The sequence below is a fragment of the Dendrobates tinctorius genome, unplaced genomic scaffold, assembly GCF_039654945.1.
Source record: "Dendrobates tinctorius isolate UK_male_01 unplaced genomic scaffold, ASM3965494v1 ptg000133l, whole genome shotgun sequence".
Lineage (NCBI taxonomy): Eukaryota > Metazoa > Chordata > Amphibia > Anura > Dendrobatidae > Dendrobates > Dendrobates tinctorius.
This window is the reverse complement of record NW_027361801.1, coordinates 19692835-19706928: the sequence shown is the minus strand read 5'-3', so window position 1 is coordinate 19706928 and position 14094 is coordinate 19692835. Positions and strand designations below refer to the sequence as shown.

Here is a 14094-nt window from a genome sequence, read left to right as displayed (position 1 = left end):
TGGGGGAAGCAGGGGGTGCAGAGACCATGCCAGGAGGGGGTGAGTATGATCTCTGACACCCGCGCTCCCTCTCCCCCACCGACCCCCGGTATATGACTCGCGTATAAGCCGAGAGGGTGACTTTCAGCCCAAAAAATGGGCTGAAAATCTCGGCTTATATGGCAGTATATACGGTATATATATTGTAACAGCAGTTTCTTTTGGTGAACGATTTTTTTCACTTTTTTTTATTATTATTAATCTTTTATATGCACAATTGCACTCTATATTCCTCTATTAGCCTATATATAAATATTGTTGCAGTTTTTTGTGACCAATTTTTCACATGATTACTTAAAGTATTTGTTAACCTTCCAATTGCACAACTGCACTTTAGATATTGACTTTTCTAGTTTTGGTCATATGTATTGCATATTTTTTTATTTACATGTTTCACTCTTAATTTTTTTGTTGTACTTGTGTCAACTTACTTCTGTACATCTGGCTGGTAAATATGGTGAATTATTATAACAATTTTTAATCTACAAAATAATTATCTATACCGTTTATTTATTATCCTCACTTTTTTATCTTTTCTGGTTGGGGTTTCTTTTTGTTTTACAGGAGCTCTGTATATACAGCTCTGGCAAAAATTAAGAGATCACCACATCAGAACCCTGTCATGAGCAGCCCATTCTCCAGACCTGAACCCCAATTAAAACCTCTGGAATGTAATCAAGAGGATGATGGATAGTCACAAGCCATCAAACAAAGAAGAACTGCTTACATTCTTGCACCAGAAGCAGTGTGAAAGATTGGTGGAAAGCATGCCAAGACGCATGAAAGCTGTGATTAAAAATCATGGTTATTCCACACAATATTGATTTCTGAACTCTTCCTGAGGTAAAACATTAGTATTGTTGTTTCTAAATGATTATGAACTTGTTTTCTTTGCATTAATTGAGGTCTGAAAGCACTGTTTTTTTAATTTTGACCATTTTTCTTTGTCAGAAAATAAATACAAAATTTATTGCTTGGAAATTCGGAGACATGTTGTCAGAAGTTTGTAGACTAAAAGAGCAATTTACATTTTACTCAAAAATATACCTATAGAGAGTAAAACCAGACAAACTGAACATTTGAAAGTGGTCTCTTAATTTTTGCCAGAGCTGTAGTGTCAGGGTACAGGTAACACAGTGATCACCAGTGACATTATACAGAGGGGCTCTGTATATAGTGTCAGTGTACAGATAATACAGTGATCACCAGTGACATTATTCACAGGAGCCTCTGTGTATAGTGTACAGGTAATACAGTTATCACCACTGATATTATACACTGGAGCTCTGTACATAGTGTCAATGTACAGGCAATACAGAGATCACCAGTGACATTATACACAGGAGCTCTGTACATAGTGTCAATGTACAGGCAATACAGAGATCACCAGTGACGTTATGCACAGGAGCCTCTGTATATGGTGTACAGGTAATACAATGATCACCAGTGACAATATACACAGGAACTCTATATATAGTGTCAGTGTACAGGTAATACAGGGATCACCAGTGACATTATACACAGGAACTCTGTATATAGTGTCAGTGTACAGGTAATACAGTGATCACCAGTGATGTTATGTACAGGAGCTTTGTGTATAGTGTATAGGTAATACAGTGATTACCAATGACATTATACACAGGAGCTCTGTATATAGTGTACAGTGAATAGGTAATACAGTGATCACCAGTGACATTATACTCAGGATCTCTGTATATATTATATAGTGTAAATGTATATGTAACATATTTCCTCACCAGTGACGCCTCTATTATTTTTTTTTTTTCGTATATGTACCTACCTACTGTCAATGTAATGCCTTTATGCATCTGTATCTGTACTTGTTCCTGCCTTGCTGCTGTAATGCTCTGAATTTCCCCATGGTGGGACGATTAAAGGATTATCTTATCTTATTAAAAGTCCTTCATCTTCCCTTTTCTTCTTCACCTTGCACAGACCGCCATCACTTCTTCCAGCCAAGACTCGTCTCTGCAAAAAATAACTCACAGTTAGCTAGAGCACATTACCCACTTTTTCCCAAAGTTCTACACTACACCAGATGAAGAAAAAAGTGACATAGTGCCATCCTACACATTAACAGGACCTCCTCTTAATTCATCATTTGCTATACTCCACCCTCAATTCATTATCATTTGCTCTCCCCCACCCCCACCCCAATTCATCATTATTTGTGCTCCCCCACCCTCAATACATCATAATTTACTGTCCTCCATCCCCCACCATCAGTTCATAATTTGCTCCCCCTAACCTCATTTATTTAATAAAAAATAAAAAAAAAGTTTTTCAGACCTCTCATACAATCCCCTGCAGCTCCACTTCTGGTAACTAGCGCACGTATATGCAGCCACCGGTGCAATGATGTAATCGCGTAGGCACCGTTACCAGCATGTCACAGAAGAGGCGAAGAGAGCTCCATTGGAGCAGGCTGACAATTTTGATTTGATGGCCGTGGAGCTCCAGGAAAGCTCCCTTTGTCGTGATGTGCACCGCAACCCATCCCTGCCTCTGGGACAGCAATGTCATTTTTGCAGTGCTGCGCACTATATTCATTATTTGTGGTGATTTTGCAGAGCTTTTTCAGGCGGATTTTAGGTCAGAATCAGCCTGACATATGTGTGCACATACCTTTAGGCTATGATCAAACCGAGTTTAGTGAAGTTTCCTTAGGCCGGGGTCACACTTGCCCGAGTCTCGTGTCTCAATAACCATCACTGCCGCCGGCACTCGGGACCGGAGTGTGAGGCTGCAAGTATTTCTATGTAGCTGAGCACTCCAGTTCAAGTGCCGGTGGCAGTGCCGGGTATTGAGACGCGAGACTCGTGCAAGTTTCTCACTGTGACCCCGGCCTTAACGCTTCTATTTCACTTCTAAGGGAAATCCATTTTACTGTTCATATAGCCTTAGTGGAAATTGATTCAGGAAATGCTATTTTTCTTTGGGGAGATATTGGAAGGGTTTTTCCATTTTCTGGAGCAGTTTTGAAACCATTTTTCCTGAAGCAATTTTTTTGCAGTTTTGTTTGGTTAGTTTAGAGCCTGATCTGAGTCTGATCAGAGTGTGCTCCGATTCTCTTGGATGAGGGCCTTACAGAAGAATGGAGATTTTTTTTTTCCTCCATCTTATGATGGAGAAAAAAAAATCTCCAATCTTCTGTAAGACCATAGAAATCAGACTGCACTCAGATGTCATCCAAGTGCGGTCCAATGGCTTTCACGGACTCATTGACTTGCGTGGCCGAGTGGGATCCGAATATTAGATTTAACTCAGACATGCAGCGACTCTTTTCCTCAGACTGAAAAAATCAGACATGTGCACGGCCCCATAGAATAACATTGATCCAAGCGCGATTCCATGTTTTGTGGGATTGCACTAGGACGAGCGCTTAGATTAATTCACCCCAAAGACTTTGATTTGAGGGGACCCTGCTGAAGTTTCAGAGGTACGGGTCGGGTTTTGCTTAGATCAGGGTAAAGTTTGCTGCGCCAGATTTTGCGCTCTGAAAGCAAACTTGGGAACCTGTATAAAACAAATTCCATAATATTGGGAATATTTATTAATGCAGCGGCGCCAATGGACTCCATATTTATTCAACTTTTTGCTAAAACTTGTGTAGTGTGAGAAAAAGGAGGCGAAAATTGTGAAGTGGGAAAAAGTCTCATATCTATGGGGAAGAGCACTGAAAAGTTGTGTGAAGCCCACCGGGCACTACTATGGCGCATGCTTCACTAACGTACCGATTGGATTAATAACTCAATAGGACTAAAGCATCTAAAAGACAAAATATCTTTGTTGCCCACAGCAACCAATCCGAGCACAGCTTTCATTTTTAAAAGCTCTGGTTAAATGAAAGCTGCGCTGTGATTGGTTGTCATGGGCAACAAAGCCTGGACGGTTTTGATAAATCTGCTTTGTGCCAGGCCCTGTCACACATAGTGCTGCTGTGCTATAAACAGCAGCGTCAGTATTATTAGTCCTGCTGGAACTTGTAGTACTCTGTCTGGTTCCGGGACACAAAGAGTAAAACCCAATCACAGACTTCTCCCTAGCAACAGCAGCAGCAACAGCCGTCGAGCGTGATTCCTCTACGGCGCATGCGCAGCCCGGGGCTGACAGCGAGAGAGCGGCAACACCGGGGGAAAGGAAGATGGCGGACGGTAGCGGCAAAATGAAGGGTCTGCGGGAGCAGCTGGGTAAGAGACGGCACCCCTTCTAATGCCGGAGGCTGTATATGGGGCGGAGGAGGGAGAGAAGGCGGCAAGAGGGAAGGAGAGCTGCTGTGGTGGGCTGGAGGCTGTGGGAGGACGTGGCCTGTCATGGAGGGAGAGCTCAGGAGGGGCTTCCCTGACTGTTACCCTGGGGTCCTGCGGGGAAGTGGAGGACGTGTCACACAGCTGCCTCTTCTGTGTCCTGAGTCAGGGGAAGTGATTGGAGCTTCAGGTCACACGTGGGGAACTACAAGTGCCAGCATGCCCCTGTTAGCTGAGGAGCCTCCACTGCTTCTTGTGGGGTATAAGTGTCTCATGTGGGCGGTGGGCACAGATCAGTGCCCGGCTGTATTTGCCATGGGGCACAGCTCAGAGTCTGGGCAGAATACTGACAAACTTTCCGCCAATCACACGCCCTGAGCTGGGAACCGGGGGTCTGTGTGATGTGTGGGGGTCCGAATGGTACGATCCCATGATCGGTGGTCCTGTGTCACCCGGGTCATGAGGGCTACAATGTACGTGCGTGATTAGTGCCTCATTCACCCCTATGGGAGTGGTAGACCACCGCCGCTCACATCCACATAGAAGACCCCTGTGTTCAGGATGAGTGGGGATCTGAATGCTTGGACGCCTTCATGTCGGTGATAAATGTTGGTAAAATAAACCGTTTGGGTTCCGTTCACATGTTGCAGATTTCCAGCTTGTAAAATCTGTTGCATTTTACTGTACCAGGAAAGTGGGTGAGTGTTCCCTTCATCTCATCCGCTCTGTGCTGGTGGGGGGGGTTGTGTGCCAAATCCAGGCAGAAATTGGGTTTTGCATTTTCTGTTGTGGATGTGTACTTTTTTTGTTGCTGATTTAACCCATTCATTTCAATGGGGACCCTAAAGCCGGCAGGTTATACTATAAACCAGGCATTGTTTTCTAAGGACAATTACTAAGCTTGCAAAATATGCAAAAGTTTGGGATGCAGAAACTGGGGATTTTAGATTAAAAAAAATCTGCGCGTAAAATCTGCACCAGATCCACATTGTGAGAGCCTAGGTTTCAGGCTGCTACTGTTCGTTCCTATTTGCTTTGAGGCTTATTCACACATCAGTGTTTTCCATGCGTGTGCTATCTGTGTTTATCATGGACCGCACACATTTCTATACTAGTTCACATGTCAGAATTGTGGATACATGCGGATCAAAATCGTCAACTAAGAAGTCTATGGTCCTTGGGGAAAAAAAAAATGGACATCACTCAGATGCCTTCTGGATGCGGTCCAATAGGAGAAGGTGGAGAAACTTTTTCTTTCTCACATAGGAGAAAAACTGATGGAACGCGGATCAAACTCGTACCGAAATCACTGATGAAACTCGGTCAGTTTTTCCCGCACTGTGTGATGTGTGAATGGTTACGTATGTTAGCTTGGCTCAGCATGAGTTTTCTACACTGAGAGGTAAATCGCTGCAAAAAACCACAGCTGGGAACGTATCTTCCCACAGAATAAAAGGCTCTGAAGCTGAAATTCAGCATGCCAGACCTTTCTTTCCCCAGCACCATTGTCGTGAATAGTCTGGATCCACCATAAACATACTGATGTTGGCCGATTCACCATAATCAGTGGCTTTGGACAACTTCCATCTTGTGTGTAGTCACTGTTAGGACTGTTTCAGATGCTGTAGTGTCCCCACCTAACTCCACAGGTCTACAGATCCGATCATCATTTGGCATGGAAAGCAGTGGTGGTCTAAGCTCAACTCAGTAGAACCACGAGGGTCCGGGTTTTGTTGTATTTCAAGACAGAGAAACTGACCTTCCGGAAAAACTGGCTGACACATAATAATGGCTTCCATTATAGCTCTGCCGAGTCGTCATCCGGCTCCTGAGTGGCAAAATGTCAAATCAAAGATGTGTCAAGTGAAGGGTGTGAGATCAGTGCTTGGTGCAGGGTTACAGCATTGGATAAATGGCTGCTGTTTGCAGATCTGCACACTGTCAGGGGTGTGCTCACGGGCACGGACGGTCATATGAACGCACACAAGACGTCTGTGCTGCTTCCTCCCGTAGCTGGGAACCAAAGTTCTGCATACTGTGAGGCCGACTTCCTTTCTGTCACCGTGTGGAGCACAGATGTGACAGTCATTACATTTCCGGGGCTTTTATGGGTTTCCTATGCCAGGCTACCACTGCTTCGGCGCTTCCTCCATGGTTGTTTGGGTTCAGTCCTGTATTATTTAGGACACTTAGTAATATATTGGTACATTACTGCAGAACAGCATAGGAGATGTTTAGTACTGTGCCGTAGGAGACATAACATAAGTTTCTACTATATTTAGGCATTTTCATAAAAACTGCCGCGATGCTCTGTTGACTGTGGCATTATGGGTTCCTGTATGTGTGTAACATGAACACTAGGTCCTGATTCGGAGTAGGTTTACTGCAAAATGTGCATGTGTGACATGATTTTGTTGGGGTTTAAAGCAGATTTCACCCTTTCAGCTTCTTAGATCCTCGGTCTGATCCAGGCCCTCTGACCACTGGCCAACAAGAAATTCTTCACCTTCCACACAAAATTAAACCAAATGAATTCTTTGCATTTCATAGAATTGCATCATTTTCTATTCATAACATGAATGCCATTATCAAGGGAAAATATGGTATTGCCCTCAATAGGAATCTGTCGGATTTCCACTCCCCCCAGACTGTTTGTATACTCATGTTGCTCTTGTAAAGATAATGTTATCCACACCTTCACTTCTGCAGTCTGTTGCTCACTAAATTAAAAATCACTGTTTTAATTCACATGCAAATGATGCTTAAGTGCTTTAGGAGTGTCATAGCACTTCCCATGCCTCTGCCTCCCTAGCTGTGTTCCCCACCTAGTTCCACCACCTTCTGTCTGACGGGACTATGCTGTCAGTCAAACAGAGGAAGGTGGTGCTGGTGGGAAAGAGCCATGGAGGCAGAGGCTCGGGAAGTGCTTTAACATTCCCACAGCACTGAAAGCAAAATCTAGACAGATTTTTCTGTGGTTCTTGGAGCAGAATCCACATCAGAACAATGTGTGAAGCCACCCTAAGGGTATGTGCACACAATGCTTTTAGGGTGCCTGTAGATGAGCATGTTAAAAAAAAATAGCCCGTGTTTTCTGAATGAAACTCGGACACTTTTTCATACACTCGTTTGTAGGCACCCTAATTTTCATCAGACTTTCATCCATGTGCCATCTAAGTATGTGTCTTTTAAATCTGGGTGATATATCAGTCCATGTGCAATCTGTTTTCATACAGCTACATTAAAACATTTACATGATCACATCCGGTTTCCTAGAGTTTTAATAGAAACCTATCCATAAAATTTTGGTCCGTGTAGGATCCAATATTTTTATACTGTATCTTCTGTAATAGAGAGATGGCAGCTTCTAAAGATTGAACCTGTTACTTCTCTTGCTTGCTTCAGGGTGTCCAAACCCTGAAGTGGTTAAAGGGTATCAGTCATTAGGTTTTTGCTACCCCCATCTGAGAGCAGCATAATGTAGCAGGATTCTGATTCCAGCAATGTTTCACTTACTGAACTGCTTGCTGTCATTTTTATAGAACTCGGTGAACTGAACAGGGATTTTATGTAACCCCACTCATACCACTGATTGACAGTTTTCTGTGTACACTGTGCATAGGCAGAAAACTGCCTACCAGTGGTTCAATCGCGGTTATACAGCGCTCATGAACAGTTTACCAGTCATCTAGCAGTAATTTTCTGCTGATAAAATCACTTTTTTTTTTTTTTTTTTTAACAAACTACACTAAGCAGACCAGTAAGTGACACATTGTTGGAATCAGGGTCTCTGGTTCTACATTATGCTGCTCTCAGATTAGTTTGGCAAAAACCTGGTGACCGGTTTACTTTAAAAGAATTGATCTAAGCTATAACATGTGCACAGCAGTGTCATTTAGACATTGCTGTACTTTACTTCCATTTTTTTTTTTTTTTTTTTTTGTTGGAGTTTTTTTTAGGTGCAGTCTGCCTGGAAAAGACTACAAGCACACATGCCCTATCGTAACGTGCATTTCACAGTTTATTATAATGATTCAACTTTCTTGTCAGGAATGGATCCTAAAGCCAGAAGGTGCCTATAAGAAAAGATATTTCCCCTTTTAATCCACATGATTAAAAACTGTATTAAAACATCACATGAGTGTGCCCCAGCTTGTTGCAGAAAGTTTGTCAATTGTCCCAATCATCTGGAAGAGCCCCATCTAGATGAGTGGAACTGATTAAAGTCTTACAAATTTCTGCAGGCTCAGTATATACACACGTGGTCAAAATTGTTGGTACCCCTCGTTTAATGACAGAAAAACCCACAATGGTCACAGCAATAACTTGAATCTGACAAATGTAATATTAAATAAAAAATCTATGAAAATGAACAAATGAAAGTCAGACATTGCTTTTCAACCATGCTTCCACAGAAGAAAAAAAAATAAACCTCATGAAATAGGCCTGGACAGAAATGATGGTACTCTTAATATTGTGTTGCACAACCATTTGATGACTTACCTACAGTGGAATTTTCAGGTACCCCTGATGGAGCCATTGTGCTCCTATGTGGTAGAATACATCTTTTTAGTCAGCCAAAAGAGTGTAGTTATGCGCCCATAGGCAGAGCTGACCGGAGGAGGCGCGGCAGGGGGCGGAGCTTCACAGCGAGTGTCCGCTGCTCCTCCAAACGCAAATGTGAAACTAGCCTTAGCCAAACCTCTGACTCCGACTCCTCAATTTCCATAACACCGACTCTGACTCCACCAAAATGGGCTCCGACTCCACAGGCTTGCTGTGAGCTATGGGTCTAGGGGAGAATATATATATCTTTTTTCCACTCAAAATTTTGGAATGAAGAAAACCTCTGAGTAAATTTGGAGACATGAAGGATTTAATCAAGGCGCAAACAGGGTTTTTTATAACAAGAAGTAAATTTCTAGCATTATATTTTATTCAATCCCTTTAATGCTTTAATTAAGTCGTATTTTACTTGATCCGTTTTCACAGGCAGTGCATGCATTGGAAGTCCCTGGCAGTCGGGCCATGTTTTCCGATCCAAGCTCTGTCCATATTTCATTGCATGCTTGTTCCCACCTTCGGATTTGTGACACCATGCATATATGTTCCCACAGTGTGACATCGCACAGATATATTCCCACGGTGGGATTTGTGACATTCTGCATAGAATCGTAGAGTTGGAAGGGACCTCCTGGGCCATCTGGTCCAACCCCCTGCTCAAAGCAGTATTCGCTAAATCATCCCAGTCAGATGTCTGTCCAGCATCTGTTTGAAGACTTCTATTGAAGGAGAACTCACCACCTCTCATGGCAGCCTGTTCAATTCATTAATCACTCTAACAGTCAAAAAGTTTTTTCTAATATCTAATCTGTGTCTCCTCCTATTCAGTTTCATCCCATTGCTTCTAGTCTTTCCTTGAGAATAAAGATGATCCTTCTACAATGTGACAGCCCTTGAGATATTTGTAGACAGTTATTAAGTCTCCTCTCAGTCTTCTCTTTTGCAGGCTAAACATTCCCAAATCCTGCAACCTTTCCTTATAAGACAGGGTTTGCAGACCGGTCACCATTCTGGTCGCTCTTTTCTGAACTTGTTCCAGTTTGTTGATGTCTTTTTTTAAAATGTGGCGCCCAAAACTGGACACAGTATTCCAGATGAGGTCTGACCAAAGAGGAGTAGAGGGCAATAATGACTTCACGTGATCTAGACTGTATGCTTCTGTTAATACATCCTAGAATTGCATTTGCCATTTTTGCTGCTGCATCACACTGTTGACTCATATTCAGTCTGTGATCTATTAGGGTGAGTGCAGACGTACTTTTTTGCCCTGCGGATTTTTCCGCGCAGAATGGAAGAAATCCGCAGGTCAAATGACCTGCATTTTTCCTGCGGATTTCTTCCATTTTTCATGCGGTTTTTGTGCGGTTTTCCATCGCGGTTTTCCCCCTGCGGATTTGGTGACAGGGGAGATGGAAAACCGCACAAAAGAAGTAACATGCTGCGGATTTTGTACCGCGGGAAAACCACGCTGTAAAAACCGCAGCGTCTGCACAGCGTTTTTTTTTAGATTGATTTTAAGGCTACTGTACATCACAATGCAGAAATGCAACGTTTCTGCGCGGTAAAATCCGCTGCGGATCCGCTACAAATCTGCATCGTGTGCACACAGCCTTAGTATACCCAAGTCTTTTTCACATGTGCTGTTGCCTAGCCCTATTCCTCCCATTCTGTATATGCTTTTTTCATTTTTATTGCCCAGATGTACTACTTTGCATTTTTCCCTGTTAAAAACCATTCTGTTAGTTGCTGCCCACTGCTCCAGTTTATTTATATCTTTTTGAATCCTCTTTCTCTCTTCTCTAATATTAGCTATCCCCCTCCTAGCTTTGTGTCATCAGCAAATTTAATCAGTTTACCCTCAATTCCTTCATCTAAATCGTTGATAAAGATGTTGAACAATACCGGGCCCAGGACAGAGCCCTGTGGTACCCCACTTGAGACATTCTTCCAACTGGATGTGCAGCCATTTACGACCACTCTTTGGGTCCGATCACTAAGCCAGTTATGAATCCACCTAACAGTTGCCTTGTCCATTCCATACTTAGTCATTTTTTCAAAAAGGATTGTGTGAGATACTTTGTCAAATGCTTTGCAGAAGTCAAGATATACTATATCTACAGCATTTCCCTGATCCACCCAATCAGTGATTCTGTCATAGAAGGAAATTAAGGTAGTCTGACAAGACTTATTAGTTACAAACCCATGCTGACTCTGTTTAATCACTTCATTCTTATCCAGGTACTGACATACATGTTGTTTAATAATTTGTTCAAAGATCTTTCCTGGTATAGAAGTCAGACTCACTGGCCTATAGTTGCCTGGGTCCACCTTCTTCCCCTTTTTGAAGATTGGAACAACATTTGCTCTTCTCCAGTCTTCTGGGACTTCTCCTGTTCTCCACGAATTTTCAAAGATTATGGAGAGGGGTTCAGAAATTTCTTCTGCTATCTCCTTCAGTACTCTGGGGTGTAATTCATCTGGACCTGGAGACTTGAATTAATTTAGGTTAGCTAAGTGTTTCCTCACTATATTTCTGTTTATAAATTTCCTGGATTCTTCTATTCCCTTATTAGGACAGTGAAGAACAGTTGATGTTACATTTCCTTCCTGAGAGAAAACAGATTTAGGCTGTGTGCCCACGTAGCGATTTTTAAGCGTTTTTGCCTCGATTTTCGGCGAGAAAACGTTTAAAAATCGTGTACAGAACGCCCCCCATGCATTCCTATGGCATTCCGCACATGCTGTGCAAATGCTGCGCTTTTTTCCGCTGCGGAATCGCATCGCGGAAAAAATCGTAGCATGCTCATTCTTTTGTGCGGAATCGCAAACAATTGCCGCGATTCCGCACCCATAGGAATGCATGAGAACCGCTTACTTCCCGCATGTGGCTGTGCCCACCATGCGGGAAGTTAAGCGTCTCATGTGCGGTTGGTACCCACGGTGTGGAGGAGAGGAGACTGTCCTCCAGGCCCTGGGTACCATACCCCTGTAAAAAAAAGAATAAAAAATAAAAAATCGGGGTATATTTACCTTCCGGCGTCCCGCGCTGCATTCCCGGCCTAAGCGTTCCCAGTAATGCCTTGCGGCAAGGCCCTGTAATGACGTAGTCTCGCGAGATCGCTATAGCAACGCGAGACTACGTCATCACAGGTCTCGCAAGGCATTTTAACATTCTATCTTTTACCATTGATGCCGCATAGGCGGCCTCAATAGTAAAAACCTGGTCACACTTGTCAAACACTATGTTTGACGAGTGTGACCAACCTGTCAATCACTTTCCAAGCGATGCTTGGAAAGTGCTTGAATATCGCACGCGAAAATCGCGGTGAAATCGCGCGGAAAAAAACACGTGATTTCTGGGAAGGAGTCCGGTTTTTAGTGAGCGTTTTAAAACGCTACGTGGGCACATAGCAAGTAAATAGGAATTTAAAAGTTTGGCCTTCTCAACATCCTGTCTTACCATTTCATCATTTTCATCCTGTAAAAATCCTATAGCATCTTTGACTTTTACTTTTGACATATCCCACAAATCCTTTATTATTGCTTTTGACGTCTCTTGCAAGCCTCAGTTTGTCAGCTGTAGATAATCTGATTTGTGCCCTGCAGGTACCGCAGACAGCATTATATTCTTCTTTAGATATGCCTCCCTCTTTCCATTTTATAAACATTTCTTTCTTCCTTTTTAGCATGTGCTTAAGTTCTGTGTTCATCCATCCTGGTTTCCTTTAAACGCTTCCTATTCTTCCCTCTTTCCGGAATTGTTAACGATTGTGCTTTGAGAATTTCATTTTTCAAGATTTCCCATCCTTCCTGGACATTTTTGTCCTTAAAGGGGTTGTCCGGGCTTTTCACATAATCTCAGTACATATCTGGGCTGCAGAATTATGACAATAAGTAATTTACTTTCTGTCACTAGTTTGCACGGTTTTCTAGATATTCTGAACAGAACGTCCAAGGGGGGGGGGTGTTATGGCATTGAAATGAGAACTAGTCGTAACCTCCTACTCTACTTAAAACCTGCCCTCTATAGCAACAACCCCACCCTCCATAGTAACAGGCCCTCCCCGTCCACATTAAGAAGAAGCCCTCATCACACAGTAACAAATCCTCCCCCTACCCCCATGGTCACTACCTCCTAGGGTCCCAGCCACTTTTACCTCCTCAACCATTTCCTCCCTGTTTATAAGGATTAGATCCAAGGTAGCAGTTCCCCTTGTTTTCTCCCCTACCTTTTGGAAGATAAAGTTGTCAGCAAGAGAGGATAAGAATTTCCTTGACCTGTTAGTTTTGCCTGAGAGAGATTCCCAACAAATGTCAGGATAGTTGAAATCTCCCATGACAGCTATGTCATATTTTTTGGAGAACTTTGCCATTTGATGCATAAAGAGTTCATCCATATCTTCAGCTTGCACAGGCGGCCTGTAGTAAATGCCTACAATGGTGTCCTTTCCATTGTTCTGTCCTTGTATTCTTACCCAAACAGTTTCCACAGAACTCCCAGTCTCTGAAGCTTCAATCTCTGTGCAGATATACACGTTTCTAACATATAATGCGACACCTCCTCTTCGTTTATCAAGTCTTTTTCTTGCAAATAAGTTGTATCCTTCTAGCCTTGTATTCCAATCATGTGTATTGTCCCACCAAGTTTCAGTGATTCTAATGACGTCATATTTCTTTTCCTGTGTTAGTAGTTCCAATTCTCCTTGTTTGTTGCCCATGCTTTGTGCATTAGTATAGAAATATTTTAGTTTGTGATTGGTTTCTCTTTCTCCAATATTTTTATTATTTAGATTCTTTTGTCTTTGTTCTTCCTTTCCACTTCTAATAGAGTTCTCAATAGAATTTGTCAGGTGTATGGCTTTTCCTGGCCTTTAGTTTAAAGCTCTCCTGATGAGTGTAGCAAGGCGACTTCCAAATACATGTTTTCCAGTCTTCGTAAGGTGCACCTCATCTCTAGCAAGTAGTCCATCGTATAGGTAATTCACTCCGTGATCCAGAAATCCAAATCCTTGCTGACGGCACCATCGACGTAGCCAGTTGTTCACCTGCAGAATCGTAGTCCACCTCGTTATTCCATGGCCATCCACTGGGGGGATGGAAGAGAAGACCACCTGTGCTCCCAGTTCTTTCAGTTTCCTGCCTAAGTCTTCAAAGTCACTGCAGATGGTTTCCAGGTTGTTTCTTGCGGTGTCATTTGTCCCCACATGTATTAGCAGGAATGGGT

At 42.8% G+C, this 14094-nt stretch overlaps 1 protein-coding gene across 9 annotated transcripts in view; it reads left to right on the top strand.

Moving 5' to 3' along the window:
• The first annotated feature begins 4027 nt into the window (after nt 1-4027).
• Nucleotides 4028-14094, top strand: part of MAP7D3 (MAP7 domain containing 3) — a 133967-nt gene continuing 123900 nt past the window's right edge. For 2 of the 9 annotated variants that reach the window (XM_073543533.1, XM_073543532.1), the window contains exon 1: nt 4028-4250. In XM_073543533.1, coding sequence (XP_073399634.1) covers nt 4205-4250 — 46 coding nt within the window. In that variant the 5' untranslated portion in view covers nt 4028-4204. The remainder of the gene's footprint in view (nt 4251-14094) is intronic. The other 7 variants (XM_073543534.1, XM_073543537.1, XM_073543536.1 and 4 more) reach the window with 6 other exon arrangements.